The sequence below is a fragment of the Xyrauchen texanus genome, chromosome 43 (assembly GCF_025860055.1).
Source record: "Xyrauchen texanus isolate HMW12.3.18 chromosome 43, RBS_HiC_50CHRs, whole genome shotgun sequence".
Classification (NCBI taxonomy): Eukaryota; Metazoa; Chordata; class Actinopteri; order Cypriniformes; family Catostomidae; genus Xyrauchen; species Xyrauchen texanus.
This window is the reverse complement of record NC_068318.1, coordinates 3,967,464-3,990,961: the sequence shown is the minus strand read 5'-3', so window position 1 is coordinate 3,990,961 and position 23,498 is coordinate 3,967,464. Positions and strand designations below refer to the sequence as shown.

At 41.0% G+C, this 23,498-nt stretch overlaps 1 protein-coding gene across 2 annotated transcripts in view; it reads right to left on the bottom strand.

Annotated features, from left to right (window-relative positions):
- LOC127635456 (pro-neuregulin-1, membrane-bound isoform-like) overlaps positions 1-14,231 on the bottom strand; it is a 67,073-nt gene extending 52,842 nt beyond the window's left edge. Inside the window, exons 1-3 of one of the 2 annotated variants that reach the window (XM_052115530.1) lie at positions 13,753-14,231; positions 9,069-9,243; positions 7,420-7,541 (exon numbers count right to left, since the gene is read on the bottom strand). In XM_052115530.1, the coding sequence (XP_051971490.1) occupies positions 7,420-7,541; positions 9,069-9,243; positions 13,753-13,837 (382 nt within the window). In that variant the 5' untranslated portion in view covers positions 13,838-14,231. The remainder of the gene's footprint in view (positions 1-7,419; positions 7,542-9,068; positions 9,244-13,752) is intronic. The other variant, XM_052115531.1, reaches the window with a different exon arrangement.
- Positions 14,232-23,498: the final 9,267 nt, after the last annotated feature.

The following is a 23,498-nucleotide window of genomic DNA, read 5'->3' as shown; positions in this document are numbered from 1 at the left end:
CAGTTATTGAGGTAGCAGACAGTTATAAAGTGACAGTAATTAAAGTGCAACTCAGGACACGTGTGTGTCAAACCAGTCTCTGAGTATTGAGGAGTCTGATGGCTTGGGGAAGAAGCTGTTACACAGTCTGGCCGTGAGGGCCCGAATGCTTCGGTACCTCTTGCCAGACGGGAGGAGGGTAAAGAGTTTGTGTGAGGGGTGTGTGGGGTCAGTCCACAATGCTGGTTGCTTTGTGGATACAGTGTTTTTGTAAATGTCTTTGATGGAGGGAAGAGAGACCCCAATGATCTTCTCAGCTGTCCTCACTATCCTCTGCAGGGCTTTGCGGTCCGAAACGGTGCAAGTCCCAAACCAGGCAGTGATGCAGCTGCTCAGGATGCTCTCAATAGTCCCTCTATAGAATGTAGTGAGGATGGAGGTTGGGAGATGTGCTTTCCTCAGCCTTCGAAGAAAGTAGAGACGCTGCTGGGCTTTCTTGGTGATAGAGCTGGTGTTGAGGGACCAGGTGAGGTTCTCCGCCAGGTGAACACCAAGGAATTTGGTGCTTTTGATGATCTCCACAGAGGAGCCGTCGATGTTCAGCGGAGTGTGTTCACCTTGTGCTCTCCTAAAGTCAACAACCATCTCTTTTGTTTTGTTGACATTCAGGGACAGGTTGTTGGCTCTACACCAGTTCGTCAGCCGCTGCACCTCCTCTCTGTATGCTGACTCGTCGTTCTTGCTGATGAGACCCACCACGGTCATGTCATCGGCGAATTTGATGATGTGATTCGAGCTGTGCATTGCTGCACAGTCGTGAGTCAGCAGAGTGAACAGCAGTGGACTGAGCACACAGCCCTGGGGGGCCCCAGTGCTCAGTGTGGTGGTGGTGGAGATGCTGTTCCCGATCCGGACTGACTGAGGTCTCCCAGTCAGGAAGTCCAGGATCCAGTTGCAGAGGGAGGTGTCCAGGCCCAGCAGGTTCAGCTTTCCAATCAGGTGCTGGGGAATGATTGTGTTGAATGCTGAGCTCAAATCTATGAACAGCATTCGAACGTATGAGTCCTTATTGTCTAGGTGGGTGAGGGCCAGATGGAGGGTTGTGGTGATGGCATCGTCCGTTGAACAGTTTGAACGATACGCAAACTGCAGTGGGTCTAGTGAGGGGGGCAGCTGGGTCTTAATCTGCCTCATGACGAGCCTCTCGAAGCACTTCATGATGATGGGTGTAAGTGCAACGGGACGGTAGTCGTTGAAGCAGGACACTGAAGACTTCTTTGGCATGGGGATGATGGTGGTGGCCTTGAAGCACGTTGGAACGACGGCGCTGCTCAGAGAGATGTTGAAGATGTCGGTAAGAACATCTGCTAGCTGGTCTGCACATCCTCTGAGCACTCTGCCAGGAATGTTGTCTGGTCCAGCAGCCTTCTGTGGGTTGACTCTACGTAGAGTTTTCCTCACATCTGCCGTGGTAAGACAGAGCACCTGGTCGTTGGGAGGAGGGGTGGACTTCCTCGCCATCACGTCGTTCTGCACTTCAAACCGAGCGTAGAAGTCGTTCAGCGCATCTGGAAGGGAAGCATCTTTGTCACAGGCAACTGATGTTGTCCTGTAGTTGGTGATGGCCTGGATGCCCTGCCACATGCGCCGCGTGTCACCGCTGTCCTGGAAGTGACTGTGGATTCTCTGGGCGTGTGCGCGCTTTGCCTCTCTGATTGCCCGTGACAGTTTGGCCCTAGCTGTTCTTAGGGCTGCCTTATCGCCTGCTCTGAAGGCGGAGTCTCGGGACCTCAGCAGCGTGCGCACCTCCGCAGTCATCCACAGCTTCTGGTTGGAGCGTGTGGTGATGGTCTTGAGAAAGTGACATCATCAATGCACTTGCTGATGTAGCTGGTCACTGATGCTGTGTATTCCTCCAAGTTGGTAGAATCGCCATATGTTGCAGCCTCCCTGAACATGTGCCAGTCAGTACACTCAAAACAGTCCTGAAGAGCAGAGATGGCTCCTGCTGGCCAGGTTTTCACCTGGTTCTGAAGCGGTTTTGTGCATCTGACGAGCGGTCTGTATGCTGGAATTAACATAACAGAGATGTGGTCTGAGTAGCCGAGGTGGGGGCGGGGCTCCGCCCGTACGTGCCTGGGATGTTTGTGTAAACAAGATCAAGCACGTTCAGCCCTCTCGTTGCAAAGTCCACATACTGATGGAATTTAGGGAGCACTGTCTTGAGATTTGCATGGTTGAAATCTCCGGCGACAATAAACAGTCTGTCGGGGTGAGCGTTCTGCAGTTCAGCTCATAGCCCCATACAGTTCACAGAGCTTCCTTAGCGTTAGCGCTGGGGAATGTAAACTCCGGTTATGCAAACAGTGGTGAATTCCCATGGTAGATAAAAAGGTCTGCATCTAACAGTCACAAGCTCCAACAGCGATGAACAGTAACTAGAGACTAGCATAGAGTTCTTGCACCATTCCGTGTTGATGTAAACACACAAGCCACCACCGCGAGTCTTACCGCAGAGAGCTGTATTTCTGTCAGCACGAAACGAGGTGAGCCCGTCTAGCTGAATGGCGGCATCCGGAACTCTGTTGCTGAGCCACGTCTCCGTGAAAACAAAGATGCAGCAGTCTCTAAACTCACGCTACGTAGCCTGCTGGAGTCGGATATAGTCCAGTTTATTGTCCAGGGAGCAAACATTTGAGAGCAGGATAGACAGGAGAGCCGGCCGGCTAGGGTTTGTTTTAGCCTAGCATGGACCCCTGCCCTCTTTCCGCGCTTCCCGCTTTCTCGCACACCGCTTTACGACGTCCTCTCCCCCGGCCACCGCATCAGGCGACGGCGAGGGCTGGAGGCCTGTTCTCCGCAGCAAGCCGAGTACGCGTAGCGCCTCCTGCAGGTCATCATGCAGCTTGGTTTTTGCATGAGTCTTATATTTCAGTAGTGTCTGGCGATGGTAGACACGAACACCGGTTGCTCCGATGTCCATGTGTTGCAAAAGTCGGGCTTTTTAAACAAAAATAGCACCATTGTGGATCCGGAGTGGCCGCTGCTTGCTACCGCGCCGCCATCTTGGATCAATCAAAGAGAAGATCGTTGAAATTAATTAAAAGTCAGCATTAGCAGGCAAGACAAATTTTTATATTTCATGTGCTTTGCAGTTATGTAAGCTTACCTGTCTAATAAGACCCTGAATTGAACATCAATTCAGGGCCAGTTTTGATCCCCAAAACCAAACAAAGGTCCCATAAGGAATCAAATGCCCTACCGAGGTTCACTCTAGTTTTCGCACAACTATGATCACGTTCCTGCTTAGCCAGACGGGATTCAGTATATAGCCTACATTTATTTTTTTTTGGCTTACTCTAAGTTTGTGTAGAAGTCGGTGTTGTGAGCCTGGAAATGTAGGTTCCAATGAGACATTTACAGTCAATGGGACCAAATTCTAAACGTTAAAATACTCACTTTTACAGAATTATAGACACAAGACATAAAGGATATGCATGTAAATGTGATTTTAGTGTGATCTATGTACAGTTATAGCCAATTTTACAACTTTATTACCATGACGATGAAATGTCAACAAACCCAAAAATGACAGCAAGTGCTTCTATAAAATTATAAGCTTCACATTTCTGTCTTTAAACCCTCCTAAAATTGGCCCCACTCACTTCCATTGTAAGTGTCTCACTGTAACCACGATTTTTGCTTTATTAAAGAAAAGAGGGAATACAATAGTCGAAATACATTTTTGTGGTAATCAACATTATGTCACAAATGCTGTTGATTGACATTGACTTGTCTTGAATCCGGAACATACCTTTAACTTTATGTTACCTAAAGTCTTTTGATGCTCTCTGAGAACATAACTAGAGGTACGAAGTGAATCATCACTATTAGAATTGCTTATGTTGATTTGAATAAGCCCCCAAAATAAATAATAATAATAAATTAATTAATAATAAACTATTGCTTAAAGGAGGGACTTGAGTCATATCTAGAGACCAGAATATGGAATGAACAATTTTCACTTGGACCAGTATGAAACCACCAAGCATCCACACAGAACACCCTAGCAACTGTATAGCAATGCCTTGCCAACCACTTTCAACACACTAGCATCGAGGGTTTTACAAGGACAAACACCACTCACATTTCCTTTAGAAAATATAAAATACTTGTCAAATCCATTTCATTCTGCTCTTCATCACACTGAAGTTTTCACATTAGGGATGTAGGATTGCACAACCACTTCTTTCTCTGTTACAGTATATTTTGTCTATCACTACTAAAACTAGACTCTGTCCACAGTCCTCTATGGACCTGTACATGTCTAGACACACTAATTGAAACCTGACCAGTTCAGATAGCAACTTGCAAAAACAATCGGACATGTAGAGGATGGAATGCATGATACTGGGTGCAAATAGCACATGTATGACATCTTCGCTTGCCTTTGCAGAGAGCACTAATGAATTATCCTGCAGTACACCTGGACTTTTACTGGCCACACAGTTCAGAGTCTAGTGATCAGCTCAACAGCAGACATCTATTCACAGCATGAGCTCATTGACCGTTGGAGTTCTGCTGAGACAAAATATAAATGAAACTGTCTCTCAACTGTGACTCACAGTCAGATGACGGCAAGATGAATACGACCAGACACAGAAAACCAACTACTGTCACCAAAACTACACCAAAGACATGACGGTGAACACAGCCAGATAACTGTCTATATGGAGATGTGGGTTGCTCCTTGTTGTTTTTCCAGAAAGGTTTCATAATAATAAAGTGAGCATTGCAGCATGTTTGCAAAACTGAAGTTATTGCACCTTTGGATGCAGTTTCCAACTGAAATGTCCAGCGGGGGGCGCCAAAGCCGAGCAAAATGAGGCTGTAATCAGACAAGGTTTTTAAGGTTGCTTTTAGATGGAGATTTTAATAAGTAAAGTGTACCTCTCTAAACTAACGCTTTACCCTAAACCTAACCAATAGTGTCCAAAAAGACAAATGAGATTTTAACAACACAGACCTTAACTGACACCTAACCCTAACCCATAGTGTTTTAAACTGCAAATTCTAAAGAAGAACAACACATTCACTGAAGCAACCATATCATTTCGTGTCGATTCTTTTTCACTTTCACACATCTTTGGCTGGATTCGAAACCACGGTCGTCAAGCTCAAAGTCCAACGCTCTATTAGGTAAGCTACCAAGCAAGCTAAAGACACAGGAATATGTGTGTATATGTAGGAGGGTCTGTAATACCAGTCTTAAAATGTATCATTTTTCAAATAATGCGTTAAAGTAAATGTGTTTTGATGTCATAACATAGTGGGGAGTGAGTAATAGAGTGAGAAATATGTTCCCGATTTTGCCTTGAAATTTATGTTACTCAATATTAATGAATTTTTGATTGATAAATCGTAGCATAAAAGCAATAAAACACCCTGATGACAGCCGTGCTGATATTCAGTCCAACAGCATGATTTTACTGAAATATAATTAATATGCTGTACTAGTCCATATACCCTCAACAGAAAATAAACCTATTAACAGAGGTCAACAGAAATATCCCTGATGTTAGTTTCATCTTAAAGACAGAGCCAAATGTTACAGAAGCCAAACGCTCTCACTTACAGGTCAGACATTTACAATTTAGATAGCTTTCGAGAAACGCCTTCACAAATAGAAACAAAAAGGTACAAAAATTCAGTGCCTTCCATGTCAAAGTAGAGGACTCGTCAATGGGGTATGGTAACAAGATCAGTAATGTGGATGTTAACTGTGATCAAGAGAGGTGTTATTTGAACAATTTGCAGCAAAAAAATAAAACACAGACATTACAAACATTGTGAATGATCAGTGGAAATGATTGAAATATGATACCAGGCGTGACATCAATGGAATAGAATGGGGAGAGAGCGAGAGAGAGAGAGAGAGAGAGAGAGAGAGAGAGAGAGAGAGAGAGATCACTTCCTTTAAATGGGCCAAATGAAAAGCTCTGATGAATTTGGTGGAAGTGTATGAGGAAGAGCTAATGATGGCCGGCACTCTCACGTTACCAGAGGGGAGCGCTTACATGGAGAAACTGAAAGAAACCCCTCAGACAAAATCCCACAAATCAATAAGGTCAATCCATACATTCAGAGATTCAGCCCTTGAAAAGGATTTGGACAAATAAGTCTGGTTAAGGGCACGACTGTTAATTCTTGAAGGGCTTCTGCTCATCACCTCTCTAATACCGAGTTATCCACAGATTATAACTGAACACTTCCCTATATTACAATTTTAATAACTGTTTGGAATCCTGTTTGCTACATAATTTAAAATTCAGGAATCAAATTGGAATTTAAATGGGGAATTGAAAGGGTAAAGAGTGAAATCTCCAAAACAGTTGGTAAAGATCATTTTCAACAAAATGAGCAATACAATGAGACTACAATTAAATGGCATATTTAGCTTCTTTACCTTTAAACAGTCTAAAGAAATGTAATTTTCATGTTTTCACGTACGCTCTAGAGCAAACACACCAATGTCTCATTCAATGAACATATTGGCTCCATAAAAGGCGAGACTTTCATTCCTCAATTTGAGCATTTGAGCATCTCTGCTTCTATGACAGCAGGGCCAGAGGTATAAAATCATAAAGACAACAGCAGCATGTTAAATACAACTAAAACAAGCTGCTTTAATGAGTTTTCATATTAAACCTCATTCTTTAAAAGGTATACGAGGCATCAGTATCAGGGAAGGTTTACAGTAATAATATGAAAAGACTAGCTTGTCTTCACTGTTCTAATGCCTGAGGAACTAAATTAATGAACTGACACACTTCTCTCTTGGCAATCATTCAGATATTCTGCTCACTAATTGAAAAACGCCATTAAGTAGTCACATTCTCTACAGCAGCAGACCGATCAGTTCTGCAAGACCTGCATTTAGCTTTCAGGAGATACTGGTATTTATGGCCCAAATGTTTTGATCAATATCAGAAATTGAGCTGTAAAAAGTTTGTGTGTGCAAATAGATGGAAAACAGGAGTTCAATAAGGTTACCATGGACAAAGCAAAGGGAATGGGGTATGACATAGGATTGAAAACCACTGGAGTTAAAGGAGTTAAGACATCTAAAGATGCTGATTGTTCTTTGTCATGGAAGCACTTCTGAAATCATAAATGCATGTGGCATGAAGACCTTTGCCCTTTCTTTGACACTAACACTAGTTGGCTGGAACAGTTCATTAATGACTGTTCATCTATAATCCTCCCAAGTACCCACATCCTGGTGGAACACTGATTCAAATGTTTCAGTGCAGTATTTCTACATCACACTTCATGCAAAAGATCTCCGGGCAGAATCCACAATTAACTGCATATTCCTCGTGCTTCTCTTCTATTTGCATATTGTGTGGTGTGATGCCAGTGGAAAGGATGATGTGGTACCTTTGATAATGGTCAGGTTCGCAGTCATGTTTGTTTTTCCCAGGTTGTTGACAGCCTCACATGTGTATAAACCAGCATCCGCTTCTGTGGACTTCCTTATCAGAAGTTCTGATATTTTTCCCCTGTAGAAGGTTCAGGAACATTAGTTTTGTTTATATTTACATTAGCAACTTCCATGATTTCTGTGAAGCACATCTACCAGTGCTGCTGTTAAATATGTCAAAAGTCAAAAATAGATCACTTAAAATGTCTTTCTTAATATTTCATTTTACAAATATAACAGCAAGTGGCAAATATAGGGCTTCAAGCAATTTGGAAAAGTGAAAGTGGATAAAATTTCCAAAACAGCCAAATCTGACAGTTTAGATCTTTCAGGGGCAAGTCGTTTTTATTACAAAGTACTCTAACTACTATGTAGGGTTGATGTTTACAGACTTACAAGGTTTTATTATCTTGGTGCATCTTTCAAATGCCATTCACAATTAACTTGCTAATCATTTTGACTTGTTATTAATGGAAATTGATCAAATTTGTGAACCACGTTTTGTGAAATTTGGACATTACATTCACAAGATTCAGTCTAGTTAATAATTATAGGACATATATGAAGAATGTATAGGCAGATATCTTCTAAACAATTAAATTCATCAAAAATATGAATTTGAAAAATAAATAAATAAATTTGGTATTCAGCCTAATTTTAGCAACCTGTTAGTGGATACCAAATGTTATAATTATAAGCAGTTTGCAACGCAAGTAAGTAGCTTTTGAAATTTGACAGGCAGCTGGAAGCCATGTTGGATGAGCTGTCCGATCAGTATTTTAAGGATATGTTAGGGTGTGACCCAAAGAAGCAAATGCCAAATTCCTTGATCAAACGCTTGCCGAGTCATAATAGATTTTTAGTTGTAGTGCCCCCCTATGGGCAGAATTGGACAACATTTTGCATGCAACCTCAGAAGGTCGTCATGTCTAAATTTCCCAAGTTTTGTTAAGTTTGGACTTTATGTTCAGAAGATATAGGTCGATGAGTTAATTTGGGCCATGACCAAAAATGTATTGGTCTACACTTTACTGTATATTCTAAAGAAATTTGACAAACCAAAATTCCTTGATCACATTTTGTCATAAGGGTCTCTGGAAGACACATGCAAATTCACACAAATGAAATTGGAGGGAATAAGAGGGGAAATAATTTAGATTGTATCCTAAATAGTTGCGAAGATATTGATGAAAAACGTAAAAGTGCTTATTATAACACCACCTAGGTAGGGGTCCAAGCACCAAATTTGGCAGTATGCACACAATATGCTCCCCTCACTACTCTGGTGCACACACCCCCATGTGTGCACCAGAGTAGTGAGGTGAGCATATTGGGAGCAACCTGCCAAATTCGGTGCTTGGACCCCTAAAAATAAATATATTTGAAATATAACTGAATAATGAGCCAGGCGTCTTTGACAAACACCTGCTCACATACACTGGGATATAGCCTAGGCTCTGGGCACGTATCTGTTCATTTCTCACAAATTCAAATACAAATATCATTCTTGACTCAGTATTCTCAGAAGCAAAATCTGAATGCATATAAACACAATAAGGATGAATCATATTTTATCAAAAGTATATTTTCAATTGTAGTAACTTACTGTTTCTTCTTTTTAATCTTTATGCTTTTGGGTTTGTTTTTGCCTGCAAGTTCTTTGCCATTTTTGTACCAGTTGATGGAGGGTGCTGGGTTGCCCGCAACAATCTCACACTTAAGTACACTCTTCTTACCATCCTGAACGGTCACGCTGCGCAGGGTCTTTAACTTGGGTTCAGCTGAAACACACACAGAGAACACAACATTAGACAAAAATCACCTACTAAATGTCATCCGCTCTCATCTGGTCGAATCTCAAGAGGTTATATTTCTCCTCAAAATCAAAAGACATGAGAAATTATATTTTGCATAAAGAAAGCCTAATTTGCCTAATTTTAGAACTACCTTTCAGAACAAACTTTACTTTTGGTATATTCATTTTTAAGGCCCTATATGGTTCAATCCCACAACAGCTGGCTATCTGGTGCAGTCAAAACAACTAAAAATATATATAAATATAAATATACAGTATAGTCTTATGGTGTAGTCAAATCACCAAGTCAAAGTCCTTGTATAAGCATGCTTGGGAATAAAGCTCATTCTGATTCTGCTCCTTTGAAATAGGCTGTTGACAGGTTATCCTTTTCAACATTTCCTGTTAACAAGGTGCTTTTAATGTCAATTTAATTTTGCATGACACAGTAATGACAGCAATACAGGTCTACTTCATACTATTACATGCTTCTGTTGGGTTTGGGATTACAACCATTTTCATACAGACAGACAGACAGACAGACAGACAGACACACACACACACACACACACACACACACACACACACACACACACACACACACACACACTGACTGTTCATGTACCCTGAAATCAACCCATTCCATCAAATTATCGACAGAGCCATCTCCAATCAGACATGTTCACTCTTCCCTCTAGCATACTGATAGTGTGTTGCGTGAACACTTTCCGGGACACTAGTTCAGGTCCCAGGGAAACCAGAAAGTAATTGCTTTCACATAAATAATGTTGACCACGTTTGGAGGTTGAAAATTTGCTCTAAAATGCCTGACAGGTTTAGGGCTAGGGTGTATGGTTAATAAAATATGCATTCATCGTGACTATATTACATCATTCACAGCAAAAAAATACAACTCGTTTTTGTTGCCACCTGTGGACATTTCATCTCAACAACACTTCCAGCATCAGCCACTTGGAGCACTGGTTCGAATTTCAGTAAGCACAGAATTTTCTACTTCCTGTCACCGAATTGACAGAGGGTATGTTCCGAATGGCACACTACCCATACTACTTCTACCATGTCTGTCTATGGCAGAAAAAATAAGATTAGTATGCCATTCTTAACTCGGCCTGTGTGATCAGTCTACACACACACACACACACACACACACACGTTGGTGCAGCTATCCTTATGAGGATTCTCCATAGACGTAAGGATTTTTATACTGTACAAACTATAGATTCTATCCCCTAACCCTACCCCTAAACCTAACCCTCACAGAAAACGTTCTGCATTTAAACATTTTCAATAAAACATCGTTTAGTATGTTTTTAAGCGATTTGAATAATGGGGACATTAGAAATGTCCTCATGATGCACATTTATAGCATAATTACCCTTGTAATTACCAGTTTGCAACCGAAAAAAAAATTGTTCGTAAACCACCCAAACCCGCCCACACATACACACACCTCATTGAGTGGACTACAATATATCAGTAAAATCTGTGAATGAAATGCATTAATATAATCAGGACTACAGAACATAATTTCAGAACAGAAGTTTGTTCAGAGTGGGCTCTGTCTCAAGACCCATCCAGCTGTTTCACTCTGTCACATACGCTTCCTTTGGGGAAACTCCTACACAGAGTTTCAGGCCGCAAAATGAAGTCGGATCAGGATCCACATTCCAACACACAATGACTGAAGAATTCCATGATCTAATATTAAGTTCAGACACACAGATCTAAAGATGCAATCTACAGTAATTGTGATTATTTTGAAAAATATTGGGATTTGAGCTGCGATATGATAAAAGTTCAAGGAAAATTCCAGGATCAATCAATACAAGCTAAGCTCAGTCGGCAGCATTTGTGGCATAATGTTGATTGGCAAAAAAATGATTTTGACTTGTCCCTCCTTTTCTTTAATAAAAGCAAAAACAGAAGTTACAGTGAGATTCTTATAATGAAAGTGAACGGGCCGATCCGTAAACGTTAAAATACCCTAACAGTACATATTCAAAAGTACAAATATTCAAAAGTATAGTCACAAGATATAAACAGTACACGTGCTAACATGATTTTAGTGTGATAAAATCTCTCACTAACTTTTGTTTGTGTAAAGATGTTATGTCTAATTTTACAATTAGACAATTAATTTTACATGTTGCCATGACGATGTAATCAAAAACCCCAAAACCATAAAATTACTGTAAGAATTAAAATGTTAACAACTTTACAGCTCAAATATTACACAAGTTATAGTAGAAAGATGTATGCAAGTGCTTTTATAACATAAGCTTCACATTTCTGCCTTTAAACCCTCCTAAAATTGGCCCCACTCACTTCCATTGTAAGTGTCTCACTGTAACCACGATTTTTAAAGGAGGGACGAGTTAAAAATAATTTGTATGTAAAGTATAACTAAAGAAGAAAAAAAACAACAACACAAACTAGTAAGTGATTACTTTTGACCAAAAATAAGTATTTTTGGTCATGCTCTATGGTCATATCGCAAATTAGATTTGATTTGATTTGCTCAGCCCTACACTTGTCCTTGAATATTGGAACTGAAGAGGGAATCGTCAGGTCCCAAATCCATTACTAAAGACACCTATATGTTGTCAATGACTGGAACCAGGGCTGGACTGGTAATTTGGGCATTTTCCCTGTGGGCGACGCACTTTTGGGCCGATTAGGGGCGTTGTGTCCATTGTGAGAACCGAGCGGGCCGGCGCGAAACGTGCCGAATGATCCGCGATAAGCAACAATGAGCTGCCGCGTTATGCAGAACTGACCACAAAATGGCGCCGTTTTGTGGCTCACCCCCCCCACCCCCCACACACAACAGTTGGGCCAGTTGCCATGTAAAATCTCGGGCGGATTTCTCTTCCCAATCCAGCCCTGACTGGACGTTTTACTTTAGTAGTACACAACCTTACATTATGCCTCTAAACTCAACAGAACACCCTTACAAATTTTATATGGTTGCTTTTCCACATTTACATTACTAATGCAATATACAATAAGAACTAACAATATACAATGGCCCCAAAACGCTTTTTATTTTTACTTCAGCCACAATTTAAAAATGTGTGACTGTTATTGCATTAGATACAAATTATCAAAGCAAATGTGATTTACATGTCTCAATGCTGCTAGAGTTTTTTCAGATCTAACTTTTCTGAGCCATTTATGCAATGACTTACAAGCAACTATAGTGATGTTTAGAGGATGCATGAAATCAGTTCGACTCAAGTTCAAACAGGTGTCAAAGTAAAGTTCAGCAAATTGCTTTGATATGGTTGCTCTTAAAGGCAAACACATTCACACATTTTTAAGACCATATTTGTGATCAAAGTACACATACAGTTTTTAGGGTTACCGAAAGCATTTTATAGCAGATCTTTTTATTTTAGGTCATGAAAGAAACCTGAAAGTGAGTTTGAGAATCAAAAATGGACTTATAGCTGTCAAACAAGCAGGAAACCCCACAATCACTTCAACAACTGCCAGAAAATGGACATTCATACACATGTGTGCTGAAACTCCACAGAAAATACTTAACATGTCGAGTTCCTTTAGAGTTTCATCTAAAGCTGGCATGACTTCCAGTGGCATGTTTCAAAACCCTATTGGCTATTTTCCTATTTCCTAAACAATGGAAATGGACGCTTTTGAGAGCGTAAATGAATCAGTGCTGAACATTTTTTTACCTACAATTTTTACAGGCAATCATGTCAATTCATAGAAACTATGACATTTCAGTTAGCTGTCAGACATTGTTCCTTGCTTCACACCGGCCATAAAACATAAACAAATGTACATATTAGCGCTAACAAAGATGAATGAAATTCTCACCACTAGAATTTACACATAAATGCACAGCACATTCAGTAAAAGTAGGTTTTCTAGTTAACATCCTTAAAACAAGATTATTGGACCTGATAAGCATTAAGGCGTATTTTAAGAGAATGAATATAAGTGTATTTAGAATCTAAAAGTGTATTTGGTTAGACTGATGAAAAAAAAAACTCTTATACACTGTAAACACTAACTTTCATCACTGAAACAATCAACTTGTCCTAATTAAACATGATTAGAAATGTCTAGTTTTGGAATCATAACTCATATTTGTTTTGGCATAACAATCCACAAAATTACGTTTTTAAGTGTACAAACATTCACATAAAATTCACACTCAAAATTGGAACTATTTTAATCACAGCCCCTCAACCTGCCCATGCAATAAATGAGCAAAATGTGTGTTAAGTCAGCAGACTAGTTTCTTTGTTAATGGTTACAAGCATTTCTTTCTTATTCTCTTGACAGTCACATGTGTGCAAACATCAGAGTGGATTACAACACCTGTAACCTGAAAGTGCACCTTTTGAATAAAGTGTGCCGAGCATACAAACTATTGAATGCTATTCAATATCAGACAACCTGTCAATCCATTTACAGCACCCGAAATCTGAGCAGAGCAGCGCTATACCTTGTGGAAAGCTGTCTGACTTGTTTGATTTCTCAGAGTCTTTCTCCTTCTTCTTGCCCTCTTTACTCGTTCTCTTCTCAGACATGATGGTTTTTAGATCCAGGGTTTTTCCGTTGCGTTCGGCTGTCAGTCTTTGGCTTCAAAGTTGTCCGCGCACTGTGAGCTGTGTGAGCGTGGACTCCTCTAGCCAACAGCAGAATAGAAACGCTCCTCCGTCTGCATGTGTGTTTTACAGCACTAAAGAGGCGGGATCATCTCACACTGTTCAACACTGCGTTACACTGTTTATCATTTTGAAACCACAGCTGTCATTTTCACATGTAATTGAAAACATTTAAAGACAAAATACCTAAACAGATCCAATGATCTCACAATTTATGTATAACAAGATGATGTCACAGATGTGCTGTCATATACAGCATACCAGATACAGTGAAAAGTGTCATCCTAACCCACAAATTCTTAACAGTAACTTCTCAAAAGTAGCGTTCATACACACATGATAGTGCTAAGTTGTGTCATCCATCTTTGTCTCTGTCTGTGACAAAGCACGATAAGCTTGACAAGACCAGACACGTTGACTGAAATACAAGCAGTACCTGCTTGCCACAGTTTGATCAGGATCCATCAGGATCACTTTGTAAGACATGTGGGAAAAGGTCACGCTCAGCCAACCAACCAACCCTGGTGAAAGTATCACACAAATACTGCCATCCACACTGAAACTGAAGCTTTATAGCGAATGACACATTTGAATTAGTTTGCTTAAATGCGTGGAATTCATTTTTTTAGACAAATCTAAATTGTGTATGCATGTGAAATGTTGTAACATTTCAATTATTACATTTTGAAATGGGGTCACAACATAACTTCTTAATCATCATAATAAAGAATGAGTCAGTGTGTCCAAACTAGTATGAAATCTGATCTGAGATCCTTTAACATTTATTCGGTTTACAGAGGCAATTTCAGCCATGTTACAGTCACAGATCTAGTGTTCATCCATTTCCATTAGCACAAGCACTGGCATGTCTGTTACTGAGCAAACAGGTAACACTTCAAAGTGAGTCGCCGGTTCTGTTAAACTCGAACCTTTCGGTTTCAGTCAGTGGGTGTTGAATGAAACCAGCCGCTGTGCTTTGAAGAATCTTGGCCCTTCAGATAGACGCACACAGGTGGGTAGGGTATTGGGTGGGTTGAGGAAATCCAAGGGTTCTTCCTCCTACGTCACAGATGGATAAGGTTCAATGATCCTGGAGTGAGATGGAGCTGAGGAATGTGTGGGCTTCAATAGGAGCGTGCCGCTACAGAACTGCTCAAATGCATGCGCAACACCAGCGCACGAGAGCTGGATATAGACGCCAGAGTGCCAATGACAGGAAGGCTATATTTATTACGCTTAAAGCAATCAAAAATGAAATCAGTGGAGATGAACAGTAGACAAAATGAGATTCCCAAAAACTATTTAATACAAATTTTAACTATTAATACTAAGTAAAAAAAAAATGTATCACCCTCACACAAACCTGTGTGACTTCCTTCTATGGAACACAAAAGGAGATGTTTGGAAGAATGTTAGTCTCAGTCACCATTCATTATCATTGTATTGTATTTTTTTTATGCAATAAAAATGAATGATGACTGAGACTTCTTACATTCTGCTCAACACATCCCTGCATGGAAGGAAGTTTGGACCAATATGAGGGAGAAGAAATAATGACAGAATCTTAATTTGTTTGGGTGAACTATCTCTTTAAAATCTGATCTGACCATTTAGGCTAAAATACATCTCCAAAAATGTATTTTAAAGGAATATTTCAGGTTCAAGTTAAGCTCAATCGACAGCATTTGTGTCTTAATGTTGATTACCAAAAAAATCAAATAAATGTATTGAATTTCCTCTCCTAAAAAAATGAAAAATTGAGGTTACAGTGAGGCACTTAAAATAAAAGTGAATGGGGGCCAAATTTTTTACAGTTTTTAAAATACATACATTTTTAAAAGTATAGCCACAAAACAAAAAAAGAGAGTTCAGCGGACAGTGATATTTTCCCTGTGCATGTTTTTTTGCCTACAAGGGGCAGCAGAAGACCTTCTGTTCCCTGGGTGCCTAGCAAAGTACATATTTGCAAGTATTTTTATTTTGTGTGTTTTACCAAAAGCAACAAAATGAAAAGACTTACGATATATACATCCTTTTAAGGTGGCGTACTTCTTGAATGATGCCACTGTGTCTACAGCCTCTCGCAGCACCCCCGCTGTGGCTCCGGATGGAACACATGTGAGAGGTGCACGAGGCTCAGACACTGAACGGGGGAAGTTTGAGGAAGGCCTTCCACCAGCGCAAGCTTTGTGGGCTTCCTGCTTTCCCTCTACAGCATTTTTTTCCTGTTGAGTTTGCCAATAAAAATCTCCGTCCATGTTCGATTTTGTTCGGCATATCTCCAGACGACAACATGTCAAGTAATTAGCAAAAAAAATGAATGTCATCTATTATTCTATTTGTTTCCCTGTCTGTATCCCGAGGTTGAGACAGGGAAACTAATAGAATAATAGATGACATTAATTTTTTTTGCTAATTACTTGACATGTTGTCGTCTGGAGATATGCCGAACAAAATCGAACATGGACGGAGATTTCTTAAACTGAGGGAGTGTGTCTGCATTCTGAACAGTGTTAGGGAGACTTTTCCATTGTTTAGGAAATAGGAAAATAGCCAAATAGGAAAAGGATCTACCTTCTTTTGTGGATTTTGATATTCTAGAAACTATTAACAGGACAGAATTTGTGATCATAATAAACGTGATGAATATAGCGTGGTAGAAGCATGGTCACTTAATTAATGTGGAGCTAGACCATCCAAAGCTATGTACGTAGTAAACAAAATGTTTAATTTAATATGAAATTTTACATTTTTGGTAGCCAATGTAACGATAATAAAATGGGGCTAATATGATGATATTCTTGGTTGTAGTCAGCACTCTGGCTGCTGCATTTTGAACCAATTAAAGTTTATTTGTTGAACTTGCAGTACATCCTCCCAGTAATGCATTACAATAATCAAGTCTTGAAGTCATCAACACATAAATTAGTTTGTCGGCATTAGCAACAGAGAGCATGTGTAGTAACAGCAATATTTCTGAGGTGGAAGAATGCTGTTCTACAAACAATTTTTTTTTTCAAAGAACAGATTGGTATCAAAAACCTAAGTTCTTCGCTGTGGAAGACAATGTAAAAGTGCATCCATAGAGAGTCAAATTACATTTTAGCGGCTTATTTTTTGAGGTTTTTGGTCCCATAATTACTGCCTCTGTTTTGTCGTAATTAAGTAGAAGGAAATTTCTGGCCATCCAATTTTTGACTTCATCAATACACTGTAATTTCGTCAGTTTTCGAAGAAATATAAAGTTGGGTATCATCAGCATACTTATTCCATGGTTCCTGATAATATCTCCCAAGGAGAAAAACAGAGGCCCTAATACTGATCCCTGTGGCACTGCATACTTCTGTTTAATTTGACAATTCCTCGTTTACACAGACAAAGTTGTAGCGGTCTGTAAAATAGGACCTAAACCATGATAATGCAAGTCCACAAATGCCAACATAATTCTCAAGCCTATTCAAGAGATTGTCATGATCTATGGTGCCGAAGGCAGTACTAAGATCTAAAAACAATAGAAGAGAAATGCAGCCGCGATCAGATGTAAGAGCAAGTCATTTGTAACTCTGATAAGTGCAGTCTCTGTACTGTGATTGGGATCTAAATCCTGACTGAAATTGTTCATATATACTATTTCTCTGTAGAAATAATATAGTAGGGAGGACACTACCTTTTCTCGAATTTTCGACATAAATGGGAGATTTGAAATCGGTCTATAATCAAGTTGCATCAAGTTGTGGCTCTTTAATACGCGGCTTGATAACAATTTTAAAGTTTCTTGGGACATCTCCAAAGGTTAGCAAGGAGTTAATAATATTAAGAAGAGATTTTGAGGGGGGTCTGGGTAGCTCAGCAAGTAAAGACGCTGACTACTGGACGCTGCAGTCACAAATTCGAATCCAGGGTGTGCTGAGTGACTCCAGTCAGGCATCCAAAGCAACCAACTGACCTGGTTGCTAGGGTGGGTAGGGTCATGTTGGGTTAACCTTCTGATGGTCACTATAATGTGGTTCTCGCTCTCGGTGGGGCACGTGGTGAGTTGTTCATGGATGCTGCGGAGAATGGCATGAAGAAAACCCAGCCTATTACCGTGTAAGACTTATGCTTCACTTCCTACAAGAGCCTTTGGATGCAGGTTTCTCCCCATCAACAGTAAAAGTATATGTTGCAGCTATTGCGGCGTACCATGCCCCTGTCGATGGTATTTCAATAAGCAAGCATGATCTTGACCCTTCCTGGAAGGGAGGGGTTGCCCTTCCGGCCGTCCTTCAGCCAGCAGGTCTTCCCTGCCTCTCTGGAGCCCTGAGAGAGACGAGGGGAGGGAGAGGGAGAGAGAGAGAGAGAAAGAGAGAGAAAAAAACGTGCTCTCCGGTCCCCGGACACGCTGTTGCCTGGTCCTCAGCCACTCCTTTGCCCCCTGGCGGATGACAGCCGCTCCTCCCTTGGTGTACCGCAGCGAGACCGCCGACCCCTGGTGGATGGTAATGGATCCACCACTTCCTGGCAGAAGGCAGCAGTTCCTCCGGCTCCTGACAGATGGCAGCGACTCCTTCGTCCCCTCTCCATTTTCCACCGAACAGCAGCGGCGAGGACTACACGACAGCGCATCCCTCCACCTTCTCGGGTTTCGGCACCAATGTAACGGTGTTCAAGGATGGGCAAAGAGGAGGCGGGAACAAGCAAACACTCAACATAACTTTAATGACATAATTCAACTTAAACATAAACACACAGACACACACACACAGCAGCCGTGTGTGTGTCTCTCTCTCTCTCTTTATCCCCCTCTGAAAAGAAAAAAGGGACGCTAACCCATGGGGAAGCTCTTTCTTTTTCATGGCGCTGTGTCACTTTCAACGTAACTTTTTTTTTTGACAAAAGAGTTATTGGTATCAATTTAGTCTAGTGATCTTTTTCTTAGATTACTGTACACTCACCTAAAGGATTATTAGGAACACCATACTAATACTGTGTTTGACCCCTTTTCGCCTTCAGAACTGCCTTAATTCTACATGGCATTGATTCAACAAGGTGCTGAAAGCATTCTTTAGAAATGTTGGCCCATATTGATAGGATAGCATCTTGCAGTTGATGGAGATTTGTGGGATGCACATCCAGGGCACGAAGCTCCCGTTCCACTACATCCCAAAGATGCTCTATTGGGTTGAGATCTGGTGACTGTGGGGGCCATTTTAGTACAGTGAACTCATTGTCATGTTCAAGAAACCAATTTGAAATGATTCGAGCTTTGTGACATGGTGCATTATCCTGCTGGAAGTAGCCATCAGAGGATGGGTACATGGTGGCCATAAAGGGATGGACATGGTCAGAAACAATGCTCAGGTAGGCCGTGGCATTTAAACGATGCCCAATTGGCACTAAGGGGCCTAAAGTGTGCCAAGAAAACATCCCCCACACCATTACACCACCACCACCAGCCTGCACAGAGTGGTAACAAGGCATGATGGATCCATGTTCTCATTCTGTTTACGCCAAATTCTGACTCTACCATCTGAATGTCTCAACAGAAATCAAGACTCATCAGACCAGGCAACATTTTTCCAGTCTTCAACTGTCCAATTTTGGTGAGCTCTTGCAAATTGTAGCCTCTTTTTCCTATTTGTAGTGGAGATGAGTGGTACCCGGTGGAGTCTTCTGCTGTTGTAGCCCATCCGCCTCAAGGTTGTGCGTGTTGTGGCTTCACAAATGCTTTGCTGCATACCTCGGTTGTAACGAGTGGTTATTTCAGGCAAAGTTGCTCTTCTATCAGCTTGAATCAGTCGGCCCATTCTCCTCTGACCTCTAGCATCAACAAGGCATTTTTGCCCACAGGACTGCCGCATACTGGATGTTTTTCCCTTTTCACACCATTCTTTGTAAACCCTAGAAATGGTTGTGCGTGAAAATCCCAGTAACTGAGCAGATTGTGAAATACTCAGACTGGCCCATCTGGCACCAACAACCATGCCACGCTCAAAATTGCTTAAATCACCTTTCTTTCCCATTCTGACATTCAGTTTGGAGTTCAGGAGATTGTCTTGACCAGGACCACACCCCTAAATGCATTGAAGCAACTGCCATGTGATTGGTTGATTAGATAATTGCATTAATGAGAAATTGAACAGGTGTTCCTAATAATCCTTTAGGTGAGTGTATATACTAAATAAAAGCGGCTCCCTCACGGGTGAGCACTTTTATTATTACCCTAGCTGTTTACCTCACCTAACGTGAGTTCTTTGGAGAAAATTGGCTACCCTCTCACTATTATCTTGCCTCCATTCAGGCAAAATATATTTATTTAATGTCACTGGTGTGTCATTTACAGTCCCAGGTGTTAACTTTCAACTACATTTTATGGTAGCAAGCGCAGCCAAAATCAGTTTTGTGGGGCTGTGATATACAGACCCCTAGCATTTGTTAACTGCCGTAATGTTGAGTGACTGACTTGAAAGAGAACCTCTAGGTTACTATGGTAAACCTGGTTCCCTGAAAGGAGGGAATGAGACATTACATAACTTTGCCACAATATTGATTGCCGCTGAAAAGGTTTTTGAGATACTCTCACTACTTCAGTTTAATGTCTTGAGGAGACTGTCTTCTGATCCGCCTTATATATTCTCGCTGCACAGGAAGGCGGGACTTCAAAAGATGTCTGCCAATGAAATTGGCGTCACGTAAAACCATTCAGAGAAATCGAGGCTCTCGGCAGTGACCCCTAGCGTCAGTTCACAAGTCTCATTCCTTCCCTTCAGGGAACCGATGTTACCATAGTAACCTAGATGTTTTCATGTATTTTTCTTTTTCCTGAAGTACCAAGGGGGGCCCGCAAGGAGATAAATAATGTTTTGCAATAGCTATTGGTCCTCAACATACTGGAAGTGAGCGGCGCAACTCTGTAAATGTATTTATTTTCTATACATTTTATCACATCTTGACTCACGACAATCCACTGCAATTCAAGCATTGCATGAACATGAACATATAGACAGGCATGGACCTCATTTAACACACCAACCATAATAACAATGATAACAATATATATATATATATATATATATATATATATATATATATATATATATATATATATATACACACTCACCTAAAGGATTATTAGGAACACCATACTAATACTGTGTTTGACCCCCTTTCGCCTTCAGAACTGCCTTAATTCTACGTGGCATTGATTCAACAAGGTGCTGAAAGCATTCTTTAGAAATGCTGGCCCATATTGACAGGATAGCATCTTGCAGTTGATGGAGATTTGTGGGATGCACATCCAGGACATGAAGCTCCCGTTCCACCACATCCCAAAGATGCTCTATTGGGTTGAGATCTGGTGACTGTGGGGGCCATTTTAGTACAGTGAACTCATTGTCATGTTCAAGAAACCAATTTGAAATGATTCGAGCTTTGTGACATGGTGCATTATCCTGCTGGAAGTAGCCATCAGAGGATGGGTACATGGTGGCCATAAAGGGATGGACATGGTCAGAAACAATGCTCAGGTAGGCCGTGGCATTTAAACGATGCCCAATTGGCACTAAGGGGCCTAAAGTGTGCCAAGAAAACATCCCCCACACTATTACACCACCACCACCAGCCTGCACAGTGGTAACAAGGCATGATGGATCCATGTTCTCATCCTGTTTACGCCAAATTCTGACTCTACCATCTGAATGTCTCAACAGAAATCGAGACTCATCAGACCAGGCAACATATTTCCAGACTTCAACTGTCCAATTTTGGTGAACTCTTGCAAATTGTAGCCTCTTTTTCCTATTTGTAGTGGAGATGAGTGGTACCCGGTGGGGTCTTCTGCTGTTGTAGCCCATCCGCCTCAAGGTTGTGCGTGTTGTGGCTTCACAAATGCTTTGCTGCATACCTCGGTTGTAACGAGTGGTTATTTCAGGCAAAGTTGCTCTTCTATCAGCTTGAATCAGTCGGCCCATTCTCCTCTGACCTCTAGCATCAACAAGGCATTTTCGCCCACAGGACTGCCGCATTCTTTGTAAACCCTAGAAATGTGCGTGAAAATCCCAGTAACTGAGCAGATTGTGAAATACTCAGACCGGCCTGTCTGGCACCAACAACCATGCCACGCTCAAAATTGCTTAAATCACCTTTCTTTCCCATTCTGACATTCAGTTTGGAGTTCAGGAGATTGTCTTGACCAGGACCACACCCCTAAATGCATTGAAGCAACCGTAAACAGTAATACGCATAACTTATTTAGTTATGACTTATTGCATTGTATGGAACTCGAGTACCTATCACCTTATTATTATTCACAGATTCCACACCCAAAAGTGCTCGGGTTTGACAGAAATGCAGAAAATAATCCGTGTTTAAAGATATGTTTCTGGCTATGTGAGGTTTGCCTTTAACCAGAGACAGTATAATCTGGGCATAAGAGTGAAAATATGAGCAAGTAACCAGTGCAATAACCAAACTAACCTATCTGCAAAGATCTGAGACATGAGTTGAAGTCATATCAGAAACACAATAAAAGCTGTTTAATATTACATGGGGCATGTCGCCCCCTCATGGGCGTTGCCATGCTGACAGCACATGGCACTGTGTCATGCAATTGACTGAATTACAACCAATAATAATGGCAATAATAATAACATGTTTACTTTATACAGCGCTTTCAGCCAATGCTCAAACATAAAAGTACATGTAAATGAAACAATCAAACTAAATAATAAAACAACAAACACAATATACTTACTAAAAACAACAATGGAGCCCGAGTCAACAGTATAGTCCAGAGTGATGGTATCAGCAGGAGTATGATCCACCAGCGAGTCCGAAAAGAATGCGCTCTCATGGCGGATTATGGATAAACATCAAATGTCAGACACTAGCATACAGCCGTGTTCAGCCAGCAGAGAGCTTGAGAGTCGCAGGTGTCCGGTAACAGTCCAGCGTGAAAACATGGGCAAAAATGTGAATCACCCCAATCAGCCGGGAGAGGAACAAAGAGGAGCCGGCGATGCCAGTTCGAGAAAGAGGGAGAGACGCACACAGCCACTGTGTGTGTGCATCAGTGTTTGTGTTGAGTTTAAGTTAATGAATCAGCCCAATCAGCAGGGAAAGGGATAAAGAGGGACCGGGGGCGCTAGTTTGAGAGAGAGGAAGAGATGCAAGCAGCTGCTGTATGTGTGCTTCAGTGTTTTCAGTGTTCAGTGTGCTTTTTTGTTGATAACCCGGTTCCTGATTGCTCCTTTCCCGATGAACAAGAGTCTTCTCTGCCACAATGTCCATTATAAAGAATTATGAGAACGATAAAAACACAGACTAAAAGTAACAAAACAGAAGATAAACAAATATATTCAGTGTAAAAGCGGCAGCAGTTAGAAAACACATTTTTAATATACAGGACGACGGGAGTCAGAATAGAGTCCGAAACCACAAGTACCACTGGTGCAAAAAAGAGCCAGTGTACCTCAGTAAAATTAAAATTGGTAGAAAACCTAATGTGACCAGTCATAATACCTAAAATCCATATACTTTCATATCATTGTAACAAAAACTTAATGATAACAAAATTAAATAAATAAAATTCATGGACATATTATGT